Source organism: Lontra canadensis, unplaced genomic scaffold (genome assembly GCF_010015895.1).
Source record: "Lontra canadensis isolate GAN:19392208 unplaced genomic scaffold, GSC_riverotter_1.0 scaffold1, whole genome shotgun sequence".
Classification (NCBI taxonomy): Eukaryota; Metazoa; Chordata; class Mammalia; order Carnivora; family Mustelidae; genus Lontra; species Lontra canadensis.
The window spans coordinates 86449308-86473087 of NW_022630995.1; the positions used below are offsets into that span (position 1 = coordinate 86449308).

Sequence of the window (23780 nt, forward strand, 5' to 3'; positions counted from 1 at the left end):
CTCTAATAGTCATCCTTTTTAGAGAATAAGTAAGGTTTTAAAGGATTCTAAAAAGCAATAGAAAAAATATGAATAAAAGTTATAGCTGTAAAATCTGGGATATGAGAACTTAAGTTTTGTATCTTTCAATTTTCTTTAAATTTCTCCAAATAAATTTTAGGGGTAAAAAAAAGTGAACTGCAATATTTATAGGCTTAGAGGTTAGAAATAAAATAATTTAGGAAAAAAAGAAAAAAAATTTAAGATTTTATTTATTTATTGGAGAGAGAGAGTGGCAAGCAAGCAAGGTAGCAAGCACGGGGCAGGGATGGGAGAGGGGCAGAGGGTCAGAGGGAGAAGCAGACTCCCCACTGAGCAGGGAACCCAATGTGGGGCTGAGATCATGACCTGAGCCAAAGGCAGATGCTTAACTGACTGAGTCACCCAGGTACTGAAAATAATTTAAGGAAAACATGGTTGTAACAGAAAATGTGCACTTGTCTATTTGAAAGTGACTAGTACAATGCTCAGTCTAAATTAAAGTGTTACTACAAAGTTAAAAATTTTAAATCTTGAGGAAGTATCTACTCCAACTATTCTTAGCACTGCTAAAGTCTAAGAATGTGAAATGTCTGGAATAAAAACAATGTGAAGGATTAAATGCTTGAAAATAGGAACCTATTTTAAAAGGTTAGCAAAGTTATAAAATACAAAACCTTAAGTGAGAGAGATATGGCTACTGTCGAAGAAACTAAATATAACAGATTCTTGAGCCAGATGACTTGGGTTGGAACACTAGCTCGACAGACTTACTAGTTGTGTGACCCTGGACAAACTGCTTGACCACTCTGTAACTTACTTTCCTCATCTGTAAAACAAGGATAACAATAATATCGATCTCAGGAATTATTATAAGGATTCAACAATTCAATATGTGCAAATTGCTTAGAACAGAGACAGACACATAATACACACTGTGAATTTTAGCTATTTTTTAAAAATAAATTGAGCAGTACTTATTCAATGTTCGGCTTCACTGACGAAAGTTTAACTTGCCAGGGATTTTGTTACAAATTCTACTACTGGGACCCCGACTCAAGCCTTGAAGAATTATATAACTTCAAGAATTTAGAAGCTTTCTATCTAGTTCCCACAATAAAGTTCCCAATCAAACTAGAAAACAAATATAAAACACTTATGATTGAACATATTTGTAGTAATGGCATTATACAATGCCCAAGCTCTAACAATAGCAAAATTAGGGTAGAAATTATTATCTCTATTTCACAGATAAGGAAACAGAAGGTAAGATAATTAGATAATTTGGCCAACATCATATTGCTAGTAAGTAACGTAAGGGCAGGACTATCTATGTATACCTACCACCATAGCCCCAAATATCTAATAGTACTCAGCACAGATCCAATATTTGTAAATGACTGGTGGGTACAGGGAAGGACGGAGGAATGGATGGATGGATGGATAGATGGATAAATGTAGTAATCAGTAAGCCAAATATTAGGTGCTCTGGGGTAGCCACTGACCCTGGCAAGTTAGCCCAACTCTGTTAAACTAAACTTTCTATGGGAAGGTTCTATAAATGCAACTTATTTTTATGTAGTCATATATATGTTAGTCAGAGACCAAGACTGCATGCTTCTAAACCCATGAAATATGAGTAGCTATCATAATATGCTTCAAGAAATACAGGAATTTTTTCCAACTAAAGATAACATCAACTCAATATCCATGCCAATGGAAAGAAGTAGGAGTTCCAAATACAAAAATAACATACCCTCGTGCACTGTTGGTGGGAATGTAAACTGGTACAGCCACTATGGAAAACTGTATGGAGATTCCTCAAAAACTTAAAACAGAAATACCATATGATCCAATAATTCCACTATTGAGTATTTACTCAAAGAAAATAAAACGCTAATTCGAAAAACTGTATGCACCCGTTTATTGCAGTATTATTTACAACAGCCAAGATATGGAAGCAAACTAAATGTCAACAATAGATGAATAAAGAAGATGGGGTGTATGTTGATGTACAGACACACAAACACACAAAAATACACAAGAATATTAAACAGCCATAAAAAGGAATAAAATTTTGCCATGTGCAACAACATTTCACTTACATGTGAAATCTAACAAACAAAACAAACAAAAAGCAGAAAAAGACCCATAAATAGAGAAAACAAACTCTTGGTGCTCAGAGGGGAAGAGGGTAAAGAGATGAGAAAAATAGGTAAAGGGGAATGGGAGGTAGAGGCTTCCAGTTACGAACCAAGGAAGTCTCTGGAACGAAAGGCATGGCATAAGGAACATAGTCAGTGGTGGTGTAGTAGTACTCTATGGTGACAGATGGTAGCTATACTTGTGGTGAGCACAGAGTTGTTGAATCATTATGTTGTACAACCAAAACTAATGTAACGTGTCAACTATACTTCAATAAAATAAAAAAATAACATACTTGGCTATCTGAATATACCGTTTGTGGATTACATAATTGAAACAAAATAATGAAACTATGCTGATGCCTAATTCAGGCAAAGAAAGAAACTGATTCATCCTCCCCAAATTATCCCCTACTACGATGACACAAAGCACCAGCCTAAGATGAATTCTTTCATTTTTTTGTAAGCCCAATTTTGGGTTAATATTTCCCTTGTTTGCAGTAAAAGAGAACACAAAATACCTATATTTAAATTTTCCCTTTTATATTCTTAGCCCAAAAAGAAGTGTAAAAAAAAAAAGTATGAACTCTACCAGAAAATCCCCATGTTGAATCTAAAGACAAAACATACTGAATGTAAACAAGTTCACTGTGATAAACCTCATTATATTTAAATTTATTAGAAAATTACCAGTAAAGAAGTTCTTCTGTGCAAAGATAAAGTGGTAGGTGGCTTTATAAACCTCTAATTCACACTGCCAAGTCTGTGGCATGTTCCATATTCGGGGATAACTGGCATTGATGTGGAACTGCAAATGAAATGTTAAGTAAAAATGTTAGAGCTTAAAATGTGACACTGTGTGAAGAACATTAGAAATAAATTCACACATACACTAATAAGAGTAATTAAAACTTATTTTCCCACTGAGCTGAACAGAGGTCCCTTTGAGATTCTAATATTTATTGAGGCTTAAGGTCAGTATCTATGGTTATATCTAGCTCCTTGAAAGAGTAAGCCATGAAAACTTTAAGAACAACAAAGCAGACTACAGTTTTTATACGGTACTCCAGCTAAACTAACAGAGTAGCAACCAATGTCCTTATTTCCTCTTTAAACCTAATCTGTTATGTGAGAGGTTTGGCCACCAGTGCCTTCCAGGTTCCCGTTTGGCAGTTTGATAGGGAGCTTTATCATGTATTTAAGGTGTTTTATCATGTATTCCATCTGCCAAAGTTTGGAGATTCTGCTAAAGGCAAGAGCTGCCTAACCAGGAATAGCATTATTGCCCAGCACCATTTATAAGCAATTGCTCAGGAATTCGTTAAAATGCTGAATATGCCAGTTTAATATACATTTATAGTATTCAATATATTCTTGGTAATTACAAATCTCTCCTCTTAATTTACATATATATGTGTAAAAATGCTTTTTTTACACAATTAAGACCTAATATAAGAGAATCTTATAAAAGAATCCTTTCTGAATATAAGCCATTCTACATAGTGGCTTTTGTTATTATTGTTATTGTTGTCTTCCCTGATGAAGAATAATCCACCTGATAATGAAATGAGGCCCCAACCTGCCATTTAATCATAAGTACTTCCATATTTTTTCTAATATGGAGCAATCTGCAGTATCAATAAGATTTTATTCTTTTTACCTCATTCATCAAGTAAAAAGGAAAATGACTTATTAAGCCATGAGCAGGAATCCAATGGGGCCAGAAACATATAGTGAAAAATTATCTCATTTATAACACAGGAATCGGTCTAAACATAAAATAAAATTTAAAAATAATCTCGGGCGCCTGGGTGGCTCAGTGGGTTAAGCCTCTGCCTTTAGCTCAGGTCATGATCTCAAGGTCCTGGGATCAAGTCCCGCATCGGGCTCTCTGTTCAGCAGGGAGCCTGCTTCCCTCTCTCTCTCTCTCTCTCTGCTTGCCTCTCTGCCTACTTGTGATCTCTCTCTCTGTCAAATAAATAAATAAATAAAATCTTTTAAAATAATAATAATAATCTAACAACTTTTCACATTTTTAAAGATCAAAAACCATGCTAGCACAGCCTTATATTCACTTTGCCCATAACCAGAAGCAGAGCAAAAAAGATGCTAGAGTCCACAGCACTGGGAATCTACTCCTCTTCCCAAAAATAACACCAAAAGCACCTGGTAGTTCTTGAATGAGAAGATTAACTATTTAATAACTTCCTGGTCATTAAAATTTTATATTAAAAAATTAAAACCAAATTCAGATTTTATGTATGTAAACAATATCATCATATACTCTAGACTTACTGCTAACATTTCTGCTTCTAAAAGGGTCCGGTATTGCATGCTGGTGGTAGCATCAACATGTAAGAGCTGTCCTTTAATTGCAGGAGTATAACCTAATAAGTGAAAACAGAAAAGTTAAGAACCTAAAAAGATATATCTATGACTAAAAATTTTGTACTAGAAACAACTCCCATCACCACCCAAAGAAGGCATCTCTGAAAAATGGTGATCAGAAACTATACAAATACATTCCAGTGATGGGGAACTTGCTACCTAATAAGTGACCTTTCTCATTTTGGATAACTCTAAAGGAATAAAGTTCCATCTTCACAAAATGTCCTCCTGATTTTGCTTGCCAGTACAAAACTGTTAAGTCCATCCTCTAAATGACAGTTTTCAATTATTGAAGACGGCTCCCATGTCTCTTCTTTTCCTACTGACTCAAAGAAAGTTGTTTTAATCATTTTCCTTATATGGAAAATGTTCCATATATAATGAGAGTTTCTAAACAATGGCTATTCCTTATGTAATTAATGACAGTTAGCAAACAACATAGCTCCATGCTGAACAAAAGAAGAAAACTGCAAAGGTTTCACTTCTTTTCTTGAAGCGCTGCCCTTCTATGAACACTAATGCTACTATGGTCATTAGTATATAGCTAGTTCAGCATGCATCCTGTTCTGGGCATTTTTTTTCAAGTACCTGAATCTCTGAAAAAAGTTTTAAATGTGTTTGAACTATATTTTGCTAATATCTATGACTTAATCTATGTTTCCCCTCAGACAGTCATCTTAAAAGCCACCTAACCTTTCCCAAGAACCTGACTGGACTTTCCTTAGACCCATAACTCACTCGGAGTTCCACAACCAGTGTGCTGTGGCACCGACCATGAATTCATAGTAAATATGCTCGAGATATCGATTCCCTCAGCCCTCAGTGGCTCCCTTACCCCAGGTGTACCCATAACCGCACAAAAGAAAGGTGAACAAATATTTCCTACGTGGAGTATCAGTTTAAAAATGGTAGAAGCCCTCCCTTAATTGAATCATTCTCAATTTTATGCAACCCCCCCAACTTTTTCCTCCTGCTGTGTCTCTGTAAGGCTACCCTAAAAGATGTTCTTTACAATTTACTAATCTGAACCACCCAGTCCTAGAGAATCTCAAGCATCTGCTTCAAGACTTAGTATGACCATTCTTCTACAATAAGCAAAGGTAAGGTTTAAATCTTCACTGAAAGAGCCTCAAAGGGACAGAGAAAAGATATTCTATGTCATTCTCAGTCACTGTTTCACAACTGATTATCTAAGTAGATAGACCCAACTCCTACCTTTTTATACAAGCTAATGAATGCAGTCAACCCACTAGTTTCTTTCTTCTTATACCAGGGGAAAAAAAAAAAAAGGTGACAGAAACAAGTAAAGAGAGCCAAGCATGATATAAAAACTACTCGAATTATACTCAGCCATAGTAACACTGTTGGTTAATGACTTAAAAATATGGGTAAGTTGCTATTCTCTGTACTCTCAAGAAGTGAATCAATAAAGTAGAATTTCACTTTAATTATTCTTAATTACAAATACACTAAGAGGATAGGAAGAAGGAAAATGAAAAAGGCTATATAATATTTTGAAAAATTTAATAAAAGGTATTTAATCACATTATCGATTAACTTGTATGAGTCCAAATTTCAAATGTATGATAAATTTAGATTAGCTTAGATAAAACTACAGCAGAGTATTATTTAGTATTTTAAATATGAAATGTTCTGCTTTCTTAAAGCTGTATTTTTCAAAGTACCAGGCTTACTCCCTAACAAAATCTATTAACAATAAAACCTTAAAACAAAGCCTTTCAGTCATTCTATCACATACTGCCCATATACCATGTGCCAGGTACTGGGTTCAGCACCAAGTTTATATCAGTTTAAAAAAAAACAAAAAACAGCACCTGGTCTTACAGAGCAACAGACTAATAGGAAAAATACATTTTAAACAAATTATCCTCAGTCTCACAAAAAATAAGTATAGGGTATGATGAAAGCGTAAGACCTAACTTGATTTAAAAATTTTCCCTTCTCTGCAGGTATACAAATAATTTGATTATGTAATTAATATGTACTATCAAGTAAATATAATAGAAAGCTGAAAAAGAAAACCCCATTAATTTTAGTCTCAATGGGATAGCAAACTATTATTTATAGATTAATCATTCCCCATTAATCATTTAAAATAGGAAAGTACTCATTGTAGCTTACCATTTTCCTCAACTGTCATTGGAATATTAATTTCTAAATATGAACCGGCTCCTACATTTACATGTACAGCATTTGTTTCCTATCAAAAGAAAAAAATTAAACCATATAAAACAATTACTTTCTCACTATTTAATCATACTTCCATCTTTACTTTTCAGTTATTATCACAGATAAAATATAATCATCAATGATATGAAATGGGTAATAAGTTTCTAAGAACAAAAGTTCAAAGTTTTAGTAAAAATACACTAAAACAATTTGGCCAGATATAAAGAAGAAAATGAACCAGATTATAGAATTAAGATTTATTATTAACTTTTCCTACTTTTGGTACTTAATGAAAGCAACATAAATACAATTATTGTGGGGGGAGGGTGACAGGAAGCTCATAGAAATGAATCTAAGTATAGAACTAGTTACCAGAAAAATACCCTGGAAAATAACATTCAAATTTTAAACACTGTTTTCTACTATATTATTTTAATAATTACCCTGTTTTTGGTAAACAGCAAATCAATTGTAGCATCTGCAATAATATTCATTCGGAGTTCAAAAGCAAGGATCTGTCGTGGTCTCCCAGGCTGTGCAATTTCAGAAACTTTCAGAATTTGATAATCAGGTGGGAAGAAAAACTTCCACAGACAGTCTCTATATAAGGAGGTATAAAGAATAACTTGTTACTCAAAATTATATCTATGAGGGAGCAAAATCAGTATTCTAACTTTGTACTATCACTGCTATCTCATTTAACAATTGGACATGAAATAGAAAAAAAAAAAAAAACCTAAGTCACAAAATAACACCTACACTAATTTCCTTTCAGTAAAATGAAAGACTCTTTTTTCCAATGTTTTGTACTTCCAAAGATCAATAAGCTTTGAGTATTTTTTTAAAGATTTATTTATTTATTTGAGAGAGAGAGCATGCTCAGGTGCACACACACATGCACAAGAGTTGGAAGAGGCAGAGGGAGAGAATCTTCACACAGACTCCCTCACTGAGCACAGAACCCAATGCATGGCTCAATCTCACAGCCCATCAGATCATGACTTGAGCCAAAACCAAGAGTCCCAACACTTAATCAACTGAGCCATCCAGGTACCCCAACAAGCTTTGAGTTATAATACACTATTGTCAAACGAGATACAGGTAAGAACAAATCTGTACTGTTCAAGCATACTGGGAGAAATTAAAGACTTTCTACAAGCATATCAAGAGTTAAAGAAAGAACGAAAGGAGGATGGTTTAATTAGAATCATTCCACTATGGATGAGTTATTTAGCCTTTCTGAAGACACCTGACCTGCTTTCTCATCTGAACAACAGGAATAACACAACTTGCCTCATAGAATAGATCTGAGGATTAAATGACAACCTATATGGAAAAGACTTGACAGTACATGATGCTTGAAAAAATGGTTATTATTTCTTTTATTTTTATAATCATTATTATGTTTAGAGGAGGGGAGGGGCAAAGGGAGAGGGAAAGAGAGAATCTTAAGCAGACTCCACACGCAGGTTGGAGGCTGATGCAGGGCTTGATCTCATAACCCTGAGATCATGACCTGAGCTAAAATCAAAAGGCAATGCTTAACCAGGTTCCCCTTACAATCATTATTTTTAATCAATAATCTATCAATAAGAATCTAAAGGTCAGTAGATCTCTAAAAAGTAAAGAAGCTAAGGCTCTAATACATTTGCCTCCCCTCATCATTCTCACAAAGATGAAAGAACCCAAGGACTTTCCATTTCAGAGTCAAAATTAATGTAATGTTATTCATACATTCGAGAAGGTGACAGTTTATAGCTTTTAAAAAGGAAGGGTTGAAAAAGTAACAAAAAATGCTACTTAGAATAAATAAGGTAGGGAAAAATTAGATGAATAGAACAAAAGGTGAAAACTGACCTATTATAGACTATAACTTACCATCAAGTTAGTGTATATGAATGAAAAAGTTCTGCAAATGTTCTAGCTACAACATACAAATACATGAAACTAAGACTATTAAAGATTAAAAAAATCCAATATGATCACTGAATGAAAATGGACTGTTCGATGGATAGCAGGATATAATGAAAAGAGGCGTGGACTTGAAAGGCTGGTCTGAATGTTAGCTCTAGATGCTACAGCATCATTATCTTGCCTAAATCACTGAACCTCCATTTTCTCACAGGTGTAATAGCTTACCATATCTGCCCCACATATCTCACTGGCTTATGAGACTCGAGTGTGAAAATACAAACAAAAGCACTTATGTGAAAGCAGTAAGAGGCTAGACAATGTTGAAAATGTTTGCATTATTGTAACTATCACCTATCTAAGGATTCAGTACAAATCTCATAACGTTTGTATTTCAACTCTGACATGAAAACTCGCAGAAAGAAAATATCATGAAGGAAAAGCTGAATATTGTAATGATTCAGAAAAACCATGTAAAGGTGGTAAAATGAAATCAAAATCCAGAAGCTAACAAGATCAAAATCTCTTTTGAAGAGATCAAAATCTCGTCACAAAACTGAATGAACTATCCAATAGCAAAACAGTTGAGATTTCTTCCTAAATTTCTTACATCTTAGTGGATGCTAAGAAAACTGACCTTACCATTCATTTCTGATTATAATTCATATTTGTATAGAAATGCAAAATGGTGGAGAAGAAAGGAAATGGATACAAAAGAGGAAATGCACTATTTGTACATGCTAAATAAGAAATATTGTTAATAAACTAAAAGCATGTGAAAGTAAGTTTTTCAGGGCACCTAGGTGGCTCAGTTGGTTAAGTGTCTACCTTTGGTGCAGTTCATGATCTCAGAGTCCTGGGATCGAAAGCCTGGCGTTGGGCTCCCTGCTCAGTAGGAGTCTGCTTTACCCTCTCCCTCTCCCCACCGTCTCATTTGTGGTCTCCCTCTCTCTCTCAAATAAATAAAATCTTAAAAAAAAAAGTTTTTCTTTTTTCTCTTTTTTCTTTCAAATAAACCTGAAAGAACAGTTTTAAGTCCAGGTTAAGAAAGATATTGCTATTCTCTTCTGGCAGTGGCAAGATCTACTGAAAAGAGTCAATATAACAAATTTTTCTTTTTTTCTTTTTTCATTTCTCCCCATAATACAAATATCACTTTAGAAGTGAATATGGCTATTTAGTAAAAGAATTTTAGTTTGGACTTTTATGTAAATATACCCTAACTTTTTTTAATGTAACAAAATGAAATACAGCTTAAAAATAATCATACTTTATTCAAGTCTTAGAAATGCAAATATTTTATATGTCTGTGTTGAAGCTTTTCTTAAATATTTTCCTTTCAAATATAATAATGTATAAATATAACTGTTATGTAATAGGATGTAAAAACCCTCATTTTCAACTATTCTCATTTTCAACAATTCCAACACAGTATGGCTTACTATAGGAAAAATTTTATCATAAAAGGAAAATTTAAATCCAGTAATTTGGAAAGCATTTGTTTCCTAACCTGAAATTTTAAGCTGTTCACTTCCAAGTCTAATAAATAACCTAACCCAGAACTCAACAAAGTAATGTATTAGCATATTGCAGGAGTTTTCAAATGACAAACTTACTTATTCATTTATCATACAATTGTTAAGTAGCTACACTTGATGGGACAGGTATGTCTATATACTAGAGATAAAAAGGTTAACACGCGACTTAACAAAGTATGTATTTCTTCTAACAAGCTAGGTCGAAAGCACTTTTTAAAACAAGTATAAAAAGAGTCAGTATATCAAGTCAGTATCAGCACTCTTCATTAGTCCATCAACAGCCCAACAATATCTGCTTCAGTGAATGGTCCATTCAAGCTTGTTTATGAACAGAAATACTAAACTGACTTTGGGCAATGTCTATTTACATAAAAATTTAGATGTTCCCTCATAATTAGTGGTAAATGTCCCCTTCTTTGCTTAAAACTCTTTAGTAAGTAGAAACGTGGTCAGAATGTATTAAAATAAGAATTACTTCAAAATTAACAGAACAACTAAAAAATTAAAAAAAAAAAACACCTTGTAGACACTGTCCATGACCCCAGTATAAAATCTTTCTTAACTACCTCCAAGTCTCCTAACAACCTGTAGAAACTATAAGACAAATCTCCATTGTCATCATGCATTTGCAGAACTCTTCCTTTTTCTCAATTATTTGTCCTCCACTTCCTTCATTGGCTAACTCCTACTTAAGTGTCAAAATTCAACTTACATGTTACCTCTACTAAAAAGCCTTCCCCAATTCTTCTCTGATGAGTTATGTATCTGTTATAAAAGAATTGTGTCCCCCTAAAAATTCATACATTGAAGTCCTAACCTTGAGTACCTGAGAATTTGATGTTTGGAAATAGGATACTTAGAGAGATGATTAAGTTAAAATGTAGTCATTAGGGTGTGCCCTAATCCAATATAACTGTGCTCTTCTAAGACAAGGAAATGTGGACAGAAACCTACAAGACACACAAAAGGCAAGACCATGGGAAGACCAGAGAAAAGATGACCATCTACAAGCCAAGAAGAGAAGCCTTGAATACACCCTTCCTTCACAGCCCTCAGAAGGAACCAAACCTACCAACACCTTGATCACAGAATTCTAACCTCCAGAACCATGAAAAAATTTCTGTTGTTTAAACTATACAGTCTATGGTTCTTTGTTATGGCAGTCTTAGCCAACTAGTACAGTACATTTCTAAGTGCTTCATCAAGACTTGTTCCTTACCTCTACCTCAACCCTTAATAAAACTCTTTTGTTTGTTCTTCCTCACTGAAACTGAACTATATGTCTTTTGTCTCTGAATCTCTACAGCCCAACAGTCCCTGGCAAATTCATTGATTAAATACAAAAGAAAAAACAAAGAAACAAATATATATGCTCCTCATTCACCATTTTTCTAACAAATCAGCCCCTCCTTCAGAATGAACTTGCTTATGCCAACTTATAATTTGAATTAAAATTATAATTTATAATTATAATTTGAATTAAAATGCTTATAATTTGAATTAAAATGCTTAGTGATATCTTACCCTGCCATAATAAAAGAGCTTACAAAATATTAAGCCACTTTTTTATAAAATTTGTATCATTCAACATTAAAAGACTTACTAGAAATATAATTTACTCAAGTACCTTTGTCTATCGGCCCATGGCCCATAGTTGAAATCTGTTCCTTTACCACAAACTATATCCAGTCCCCAACACGGAGGCAAATCTTGTAATTTGCAATCCTCACTGCTCATTTCTCCTTCAATATTTTCTTCTGTTTCTTCTGGAACAAGTCCTATATTGCAGAATATACAATAGAAAGGTAATTACTTAAAATTACTGTTTAAAGATTCCCTAGACCAGGAGTTCTAAAAATGTTGCTTTCAGTAATCCTTTACACTCTTAAAAATTACCAAGGATACACAGTGCCATTTTTTGGTATTATCTCAATCATAATTTACTATATTCAAAATAGAAACTGGACAATTTTTTAAAATTTTATTTTTAAGGTAACAACTCATTGCGTATTGATGTAATAAAATGTTTAATAAAATTGAACTCATTACATTTCATTTAATATAACTTAATGAAAATATGATATGAAAAAATTATTTTATAAAAACTAAATGAAATATAAATTCCATTTTTAATGAAAGTACTTTTCAATGAACAAATAACCATATTTTCTAAAACAAATTCATTTAGAAGTAGTAGCATTGTTTTTATTTCAGCAAATCTCTTTAATGTCCAACTTACTAAAAAATAAGCAAATTCTCAAAGCTGCTTCTGCATTTAATTTGTTATTTAAGTATCTGAAGAAAACCTAGCCTCAAACAAACAGCTATTTAGAAAAGGGAGGAGTATTTTAATAGCTTTTTCAGATAATTGTGGATATTCTTCTCTGACACAATACCAAAATTGAAAAAGTGGTAGTTCCTTAAAAGTTAATTGCAACATGGAATCTGAAACCCTATACTGAATTTTTCATACTCGGATACATTAAAACTTACCGATCTCCCTTATACTTTGAATGTATCTTTATCCATGGCGTAACTTTGTAACATTTGGAAAATACTGGTTCACAGAGACACACATATGTTCTCCAAATACTGATAAATGTCATCATTAAACATTTTTTTTAGGGGCACCTGGGTGGCTCAGTGGGTTAAAGCCTCTGCTTTCGGCTTGGGTCATGATCTCGGGATCCTGGGATCGAACCCCGCATCGGGCTCTCTGCTCAGTGGGGAGCCTGCTTCTCCCTCTCTCTCTGTCTGCTTCTCTGCCTACTTGTGATCTCTGTCTGTCAAATAAATAAATAAACTCTTTAAAACAACAACAACAACAACATTTTTTTTAAAGATTTATTTATTTACTTGACAGAGAGAGTGATCAGAAGAGATAGTTCGGAAGCTCTGCTTTAATTCATACTAAAGCAGCCATTGCTGCTTTGTACCAGCAATGGCTGGTATCATTTCACCCACCATTGCTTTTGTACCAGCATGCAAATGTCAATATGGTTAAAAAGGCAAGTAACATCCTCATTTTCCTCTGAAAACACTCTGACCTCATAAACCCCATGAAGGCAAAAAAAAACAGAAGTAGGAAAAAAGGGCTAAAAATCCAATGTTTAGTTTCTTTTATAAAATTCAAGCCACCTGTGAAGCACTCTAATGAGCTAGATTTCAATCCTTAAACATCAAGCTTCAAAGGATTTTCTTAAGCTAGCATGAACTACCTTAACTGTCACCACATTCTCTAAAGGTTTTCACACCAGGTTACTTGCATTCACAACTTTTAAGGTATACCTCTGAAAACAGAATTGAACAAAAGACTCCTATATTGTTCTTTTGGTCTGAAATAGTAATATTCAATTTTTGATAAATGATACAGACATTTTTTAGGTAGGCACTCTTCCATCTACATTTATGACATATTGATGTTTATTTTATCTTAACTAAGGAGACTTAAAATATTATTAAATATCAACATTTCATAGAGTAGAAGTGCAGCTATGAAACACACTTTCAAAAATTAATACCTGGCTCATCCATGTAGTAGTAGATGTCAACATCATTTGACTGCATCACCACAAACCCTTCTCCCATTAATCTTGGTGGTCTATAGAAGGAGGGGGGATGGCAAACTAAGTACATCTCCAGAATATAAAATGTTTTGTATTCTAATAAGGTAGTAATAGTTGAGAACAAAAAGAGAAAAAAATCTAAAAAACAATCAAGTGTAGCACATTGAAAAGGGAAAACAAAACATCTTTTACATAGACAATGAAGTTTTGCATAGTTGTATTCTATATTAGACTAAATAAATTGGTACTGAAAAATTTTTAACCAATATATTAGTTTCAAAAAGAAAAAATGAAAATTTGTTATGCATTTTTAGCTTTAAAAGAGAAATCAATTTAAAGCAAAGTTTGATTAAATATAATCAAAGAACAATGATCATTAGAATAATCATATTCTGCATTAGTAACAAAAAATTTAAAATTAAACTTTAAATTCAACCATTTTATATTAATACTTTATAACTTAATAGGAAATATTCTATATATCTGTAAAATCAAGTTTGATCTTTTAGAAACATTAAATAAAAATATTGTCTTTTTTTAACAACTTGATATTATCTTTGTCTTTATATTATCTTATTTCTAAGAATATTTAGTTGATCGACTTGAAAAAATTCTGGAATTAATGTTTCTCTACAATCACTTCCCCACAAATTATTACTTTTTACTTGCTTTGATTCAACAACTTTTCTCTTTTTCATTCATATACCACATCTTCTTTCCGTATCAAAATTAACTTTTCAGTCATTAGATAATATATACAAATTCAACAACCTTCTTCTAAATATATATTAAATGATAAAGGTTAATGTCTAATATCATCATTCAATTTCCACACTTACTTTGAAGAGTGAAAAATACAATTTTACCTTTTTATAAAAATTAGTAAGAAAACACCTTTTTATCTTACTCTGTAAACTTCATAAGGTCCAGATTTATTCAGTATTTTAAATTTTACCCATAATATATAGAACTGTGTGCACAGCCCACATTCTACAAGATGCTTAGCAAAGTCTGTGATTATGAAGAATGAGATGAGGTAAACCCCATAGCATCCCTGCTACTCACATAGAGAAAACCTCTCCATCATTCTAGTGATGGGGAAATCTAATAAGCAAGCTAGCCAAAAGTTGGAATTAAGAAGGAATAATCATGCTTCTTATAACTTCATAAATTTTATACTACCAGCACACAAAGATAAAAGCTGGGACAGTTCTAAAACTGTATCATCCTAACTTCACCAGTTTTCCAAGAGTAATTTAGATTCAATTTTCAACTTTTTATTAACTCAAAATGATATTCCACTACACTGCATTTGTTGAATGTACTATTAATCCATCCCTTCGGGAAATAAAGGCCTACCTATAGTGTATATTTTCTAACCTACAAACCTCAGAGCCTAAATGCCCCAAGTAAGTTTCCCAAGTACAGTGAGAAGGAGAAAATGGTAGAGAAATTATAGTTATAATCTTATAGGAAAATGTTTAAAATTAAAGCTCATCAATGGATAGATAATATATCATTTATAATTATAAAGCACGACTATGCTGTTAACTGGTTTAACAGAGAAATATGCCCAATTATCGCCCAACTTAGAGCAAAAAAATTAAAGAGATGACAAAGATTCTAATTGATATCTATATTAGATATAAAGATATTATGTTATTTTTATGACTTTTTTTATTATGTTGTTAGCCAACATATAGTACATCATTAGTTTCTGATGTAGTGTTCAGCAATTCATTAGTTGCGTATAACACCCAATGTTCATCACAACATATGCCTCCTTAATATCCATCACCTGGTTATCCCATCCCCCACCCCTCTCCTTTCTGTAACCCTCAATTTGTTTCCTGGAGTCCAGAGTCTCTCATGGTTTGTCCATAATAGCCAAACTATGGAAGGAGCCAAGATGTCCTTTAGCAGATGAATGGATAAAGATGATGTGGTTCATTTATACAATAGAACATTACTCAGCCATGAGAAAGGATGAATACCTACCATTTGCATTGACATGGATGGAACTAGAGAGGATTATGCTAAGTGAAATAAGTCAATCAGAGAAAGACAATTTGTAAGACTATCTTACTCATCATTTTGAAGACCAACATATCTTGGACTAGGAACAAGCATGACTCGAACATTTTCAAGTTTCCCTTTCACAATATGCATGAATTGATCAAGATGACTAGAAGGCGGTTTTGTAGTGTAAGTTAAGAAAGCATCATCAAAGTTGATACACAGAGTTTGAGGTTGGTAATGATTTCCAAAGGCCAAACGTCCCTAAAAAATAAATAAGAGAAACTATGCTGTAATATACAAACCACATATTTTTCCTTAGTTGACCTAATAACAAACATTTTCTTTTTTTTTTTTTAAGATTTTATTTATTTATTTGACAGACAGAGATCACAAGTAGGCAGAGAGAGAGCAGAGAGACGAGGAAGCAGGTTCCCTGTCAAGCAGAGAGCCCAATGTGGAACTCGATCCCAAGACCCTGGGATCATGACCTGAGCTGAAGGCATAGACTTTAACCCACTGAGCCACCCAGGTGCCCCTGACCTAATAATAAACATTTTCAAGCAACAATTAAATTATTCCACTTCAGCACTATACACTATCCAAATTACTCCACTGATAAATTTAGTGTTTAAAGAAATCTAAGTACTTGTGAATAAGTAGCCCCTAAGACTTAATAAATGTGTGCTAAGATGGTATTGGGTGTTGAAATAATTCTTTCACACCTTTATGAACTTTGGAACCTAAACAACTCTACAAAATTACTTTCTTTAGTGAAAATTTTATTTGCAAAAATAAGAGTTTTCATTATTAACCCACCAAACATGAACTGCCGCAGAATTTACTTACTGTGCTCACATTGACCTTTATGACTGGAATAAGTGATCTCCATGAAGATGTGGGGTCTTGAGATTCTGTTTTTACTTTAACTCTGAGAAAAATAAAAATAAAAATAAACATACATAAGAAAACTTAAATAGTTGAGAATACAGTGGACTTCTTCATAATACACAGTAATACCAGCTGTAACTTTCCAAATACATCTAATGATTGTTCTAGTAAACAAAATAATGACAGCAACTAACAGAATACTAGTATCTCTCAAATATCTCTCAGGATGCACTGTATCATTTATCAATTTTTAAGACTGGCAAAGTATAATAACAAAATTACACTTTTAGAGTAACAAGTTCTAATGACAAAAGTATAAATTATGATATGCTGTCATTACATCCACCATTATACTCATTATAATATGACATTCTTTTTTTTTTTTTTTTTAATTTGACATAGAGAGACACAGTGAGAGAGGTAACACAAGCAGGGGGAGTAAGAGAGGGAGAAGCAGGCTCCCTGCTGATCAGGGAGCCTGATGCAAGGCTTAATCCCCGGACCCTGGGATCACGACCCCAGCCAAAGGCAGACAATGACTAAGCCACCCAGGTGCCCCAATATGACATTCTATAAGACAACCTAAATTACTAAAATAACAAATGACCAAGGTACAAGTCACATTGATATTTTCAACTGTTTTAAGTACTTTTGGCAACTCAGCTGATCCATTCCCTTCCTTATCCCCATCACTTTATAACAGAATAATTTCCTCTCAATAAAATGAAAATGATAGGCCAAGAATAAGAAAAAAGAAATTGGCCACACACAAAGTATACTAAATTTAAGCTATGAAAATTTCACAGCAAATCACTAAAGATTTCAGATGAGAAGCCATAGCTCTTCAATAACCCAGTAACTCCTAAATCATATTTCTCAAGCCATCTCCACTAAGGTAGCCCTCATTGCTTAAAACTAAATTTGAAACTGACCTCATTATCTCCCCTCTAACCTGCTCTTTCTCTACGGTTCCGTGAGGATAACCACTAATTAGAAACTGGATTCATTACTGACGCATCCTTCTCACTCATTCTCCACACCTAATCTATCACTATCTTATGGATTCATTTGCCTAAGTATATCTGGAATCCATCTACTTCTCTCCCTTCTCCTTGTTACCAACCCAAATGATGATCACTTTTCCCTGAACTGTCACAACATCCTTCTTCCTTTTCCATCTGTGTAACTTTTATTTCCTTTTGTCTTACAATAGGTAGTACTTCCAGTACAAAGTTGAAAAGGAGTGGTGTAAAGCGACATCCTTGCTTTGTACCCGATCTTAGTGAGAAAGCTTCTAGTTTCTCACCATTGAGTATATTGTTAACTATAGGGTTTCTGTAGACGTTCTTTATCAAATCAAAGAAGTTCTCCTTTATTCCTAGTTTACTATGAGATTTTAATCATGAATGTTAGATTTTGTCAAATACTTATTCTGCATCTTTTGATATGATCGTTTGGTTTTTAATTTTTAGTGTGTTAATTGATTTTTGAATGTTAAGAACTAGCCTTGTTTACCTAATAGTTTTTTAAGTAGATGATAAGAGAACATTTATTCCCAAATAAATGTTTCATGGATGTTATGTCCAAGGCACTGAGCTGAGGTACTGGGGATCCTGAGAATCTGACAACTGTTCTGCTTTGAGGGAATCTGTACCCTACAATGGGAGTAAGAATAGTTATAATAGGCAATTTTAGTGCAAGGAGTGTTACCTTAGGAAAAAGAATAGAATTCTGTGGGCACACATAGAAGGATCAGGGAGACCTGAAGGATGAATGAGTTAGGCAAAAAAGATGAAGAGTCTTCCATGGAGAAGAAACATCATATGTAACAGAGAAGCTGTTTACTGAGGCTGGAGTGGATTAAGGTGGGAAAGGAAGAAAAAAGACTTTCTTTGTTTGCAGATGATCCAGTCATCTGTGTAAACAATCTGAAAGAACTGACAAAAAAACTCCTGGAACCAATAAGTGATTATAATAAGGTTGTAGAATTCAAGATTAATAATATACAAAAGTCAATCACTTTCCTATAAACCAGCAAAGAACAAGTGAAATTTGAAATTAAAACCACAATAGCATTTATATCAGCACCACAAAAATGAAAATCTTAGATACAAATTTAATATATGTAGATTTATCTACATAAGGAAAATTATAAAACTGTGATGAAAGATATCAAGCAATCAAATAAATGGAGAGATATTCCATGTTCACTGATACAAAGATTCAACATGATCAAGATGTTAGTTTTTCCTGATTTTATCTACAAATTCAATATAATCCAAACTGAAATCCCAATAAGTTGTTCTAAAGTATATATAGAGAAGCAAAAGACCCAACATAACCAACATACCATTGGAAGAAAACAACAAAGTTAGAGGACTGACACTACCTGACTATAAGACTTACTGTAAAACCACAGTAATTAAGATAGTGTGGTACTGGTAAAAAAAGACACATAAGTCAATGTAACAGAAACAATGCAGAGAGCCCAGAAACAAAACAAAATCATATATTTGTATATGCATCTTAACTATGTGTATATGTGCATATATTTATGTACATGCACTCAAAAGGGCATGTACATAAAACACAAATCAATATGGAAGAAAGTAGGACTAGTAAGCAGAACAAGACTACTTCTTTTTAAATTATGTAATTCTGTATTATTTAATTTTTAAAGTAATTATACAATTTATGTGAATGTAAGTTTTAGTCAAACTACAAAGAAAAATTAAGCTGTGTTTAGGTGAGTAGCATCGATGATATTTAATAAAAGTAAATGATAAATGTTGGAGATTAATAAAATTCAAGTGTAACTATGAACCTTTCAATTTTGGACTGGGTTCTTGTTCTTCCATTTTCCCGTGTTTTATCATCCTCTTTCTTAGGTGGAATTATTGTTGGCTCCAAACCAAATAATTCTTGAAGACGTCCATAAAGATCCGAACGATTATAGACATGAAATTCAAAGTCATTGACTGTGATGTATAATCTGGTTTCTGCCTTTGGATCTAAAGACACCGATTACAAAAAAAAAAAAAAGTTTTTAATCAACTTTTTAAAAACCTCATTCAAAGTTTCTAGTCAATCTTTTCTCACAGCTATGGTAACTCTATTTTAAAAATAATTCTATGATAAAGAGAATTTCAAAAACTTACAAATCTATTTTTAGATTTAGATTTAGATTTAGATATAATATATAACATGAATATACAAAATAAAAATATATTCTTTTAATTTTTTTAAGTTTCTACTTTTTTTTTAAGATTTTATTTATTTATTTGTCAGAGAGAGAGCACAAGCAGACAGAGTGGCAGGCAGAGGCAGAGAGAGAGAAGCAGGTTCCCCGCTGAGCAAGGAGCCCAATGCAGGACTCAATCCTAGGAGGCGAAGATAGATGCTTAACCAACTGAGCCACCCAGGCATCTCTTTAAGTTCCTATTTTTTTTAATAAGATTTTATTTATTTGTCAGAGAGAGAGAGAGAGAGCATGCAAGCAGAGGGAGCAGCAGGCAGAGGGAAAAGCAGATTTCCCACTGAGCAGGAAGCCCTAAGTAGGATTTGATCCCAGGACCCTGGGATCATGACCTGAGTTGAAGGCAGATGCTTAAATGACTGAGCCACCCAGGCATCCCTATAAATATATTTTAAAAATATATAAAACACTAGCAAAAGAAAGAAAAAAGCTGATGTTACTGTAGTATTCCAATTAAGCATTCTAAAACAATCTTGATTTCTAAATTCTGACTGTATAACAACAGAATTTAAGGATTTCTATGCTAAGAAAAGCAAAGTGCTATTTATAGACCAAAAGTAAAACTTTATCCTAACAATAAATGTATTATATATATATATATATATATATCTCAAAATGTTCAAAGTATGATACATTTAAATATTACATTAGTATTTAAATTTTTATATCACAGAAACAAAGATTTTTCATAAATACTAGTTTATTTTTTTTAAACTACACAATACTAAGGGATACCGGGTGGCTCAGTTGGTTAAGCATCTGTCTTAGGCTCAGGTCATGATCCCAAGGTTCTGGGGAGGGAGTCCCACACAGGCTCTTTGCTCATCAGGAAGCTTGCTTCTCCCTTTGCCTGCTGCTCCTCCTGCTTGTGCTCTCTCACTCTCACTCTCTCTGACAAATACATAAATAAAATCTTACCGAAAAAAAATTTTAATAAAACTACACAATACTAAAACCAAGATCTTAAAAACTGCAGACTTGAAAGAAACAATAATCTTCTCAAATAAAAGACATAATAACCTTAAATATAAGTAACAACAGTAATTATTAAATCCAACAACAAAATGATAGATGGGGCACTTGTTTCTACTGAGGAAATAATCTAAGACAGTTATCACATGTCAATTGAAGAGGGTGAGAAAAAAGTACTGCAGTGCTTTCTTTAAGTGTGTTCTTTTCTTATGTTATACATAGGTTTCTGTGAGGGTTATTTTTGAGATTAATTTTTATTCATTTTTCTCTCTATCAAATTCAACTGAAGGACAATTAAAATTAGATATGATCAGTTAGAACAGCTTATTTTTTTTAAATGGCTATGGAGAACTAACTTTCGTTATAGTAGCTTAAGCTGTGTTTAAATATGAAGTATAAACCTTGAGTAATATGCCAAATTATACCAAAACTAATTTCTTCTCAAGTTACTAGAAAATAAAAAGTGTAAGAAATGTCAAATACGCTAAATAAAATACATTTTAGTTTAAATGAACAAACGAAAAATACTGTCATTCATACCTCAAAAATAACCCATGGAAAATGAATCAACAACATTCATTTTATTATACAGTAATACTTTCATTTCTACTCCAATCTAGATTTTTTCCCTCACCACTTCCTAAGATAAGAAAAGAAAAGATAAAAGAAAGGAGCTGTAATTTTTCTGGTATTTTTCAAATAGCTCTTGACCTATGTTCCCTCCTATTCAGATTTATCACAGGTCTAAAAACTAAGACAATCCCCTAAACTATTACAATCAAGTGTTTTGCCCCTTTTCTCTTGCTATAGATCAAATTCTTAAAATTAAAAGAATAGGAAGCACTGTTTTTTAATAAATTTGGAGCATTCAAAGACCTGATAGTAATAAATATCATCATCCATTTTTAAGTCAGTCATCAAACTCTATCACCCATTAGGTTTAAACCTTTCTTCGGCTTCGGTTATCATCCACAACCTCTTCCCAAAATGCCAGGGTCAACTATGCAGAAAATTACTCAATTATTTCCAATGTGATACATTAACAGGTACCTCACACTTGACATTTCTAACCAAACATGTGCTTTTCTCACATGATGAAACTTAATCCATGGCATTCCCCATCTTATCAATAGTAAGTCAATCTTTTCAATTACTCAAGCAAGAAAAACTGTTCTCTTTCCTGTCCTAGACAGTATCAGGAAATTCTGTCAGATTTCCTTTCCTTTTCCTATATCCAAAATCTAACCACTTCTCACCACTCTGGGTCAAGTCACTATCAACTTATACCTGTTTTATAATACAAGAGCCTCCTAACTAGTTTCCATGCTTCTGCCCTTATTCCACTTATGTGGGTACCTTACACATCTTTACAGATCTTTAAAACACCTAACTGAAATCATATTACTCTTCTGTTCCCTAACTTTTTCATGGCTTCCCCTCCTACTCAGATTAATATCAAGGTCTTTAAGCTACCTAAAAAATCCTACAGGATCCATACTCTTCTCTCCTAATCTCTCTAAAAACTGGTCTCCACTTAGGTAATGATAGGAACAGAAAAACCAGGAAATGTTCTTCCCCCAGACATTTAGAACTCATTTCCTTACTTGTTTCATGTTTCTGTTTAACTCTCCCCAAACAATAAAACCTTCCTTGACTTCCCTATGTAAAAGAGCGCCCTCCCTACAAACCAGCACTCCCTATTCTACTGAATGTGCTTTTATTTTCTTCAATGCCGAATTTTCCTCACTCACTCCTCGTAACACTAGATATATTTACTTACTAATCACCTGAATCCCTCCCAACTTGAATGACGCAAGCTCTGTAAGAGAAGGGACTTGTTTTATCCAGTGTCGTATCCATGGTACCTACAATTCTTGGCACATAGAAGTACTCATTTATATGAAAGAATAACAGCATCTTACCACAAATCATACTCTTAAGTAGAACAAAAATATCCACAAATGGATCTTAGAATTTTTGAAAACCCTACATGTAGAAGCATAATAACTGCAAAGTTGGATATTTTTCTATTTCCCCATTGATCTACACAAGTAGCAATTAATTATTAAGCAATTCTTCAAGGTCATAGACAACTCAATCAAAATTTACCTCCAAACTCATTTAGGTCATTTGTTTTCAAACTTACCTACAGAATAGTTTACCATGGTCCCTAAATAAATGCCCCAATCATTAGTGACCATGTTATAAAAGCCAGTGGATGAACAGAAGCAGCAATGGGAAATATTAAGAGTCTGGACTAGCCCCTAATTGGATCGACAGTGATGAACAAACAAAAAGTGACTGAATAAAAATGGAAATAGGATTCCTCTCAATTTCATAACTAACTTACTGGACATGCACAACTGCTTCTCTTCTTTCATATCACTGATATGATTTGAATGTGGTTACATTAACTTAATAAGGAGACCAAGGCACAAAGATAAAGGTATTAATCTCAGAAAGTATTTTGACAACACTGACAAACACTAAATACTTGATACTAAAATACTGCAAGATTCCCTCAACAATACCTATCCTATCTTCCCAAACTTTTTTTGCATTAATATTTACTTATTGTTGCTTCCCCCCACTAGAATGCAAACTCCATTAGAGAAACATTTTCCTGTTGGGTTTACTATTAAATTCTTAAAACAATGCCTGGTATATACGGTATATATATATAAAACAATGTCTGGTATATATATAAAAATATATATTTATTGAGGTGCTCAATAAATATGTTAAATCATCAAATAGAAATAAATGGGTTTTTTAAAAAAAGATTAAACATGGACATTAAGGAAGGCACATGATGTAATGAGCACTGGGTGTTACATAAGACTAATGAATCACTGAAATGAGCAACACTTCATATGTTAATTAACTGAAT

General features: G+C 33.2%; 1 protein-coding gene across 9 annotated transcripts in view; it reads right to left on the reverse strand.

Moving 5' to 3' along the window:
* The window catches only part of KIAA1109 (KIAA1109 ortholog), a 196427-nt gene that overhangs the window by 143383 nt on the left and 29264 nt on the right, over positions 1–23780 (reverse strand). For all 9 annotated transcript variants that reach the window (XM_032858342.1, XM_032858352.1, XM_032858359.1 and 6 more), the window contains exons 8-16: positions 19487–19673; positions 16621–16702; positions 15842–16035; positions 13711–13790; positions 11817–11967; positions 7184–7340; positions 6693–6771; positions 4458–4549; positions 2853–2970 (exon numbers count right to left, since the gene is read on the reverse strand). In XM_032858342.1, the coding sequence (XP_032714233.1) occupies positions 2853–2970; positions 4458–4549; positions 6693–6771; positions 7184–7340; positions 11817–11967; positions 13711–13790; positions 15842–16035; positions 16621–16702; positions 19487–19673 (1140 nt within the window). The remainder of the gene's footprint in view (positions 1–2852; positions 2971–4457; positions 4550–6692; positions 6772–7183; positions 7341–11816; positions 11968–13710; positions 13791–15841; positions 16036–16620; positions 16703–19486; positions 19674–23780) is intronic.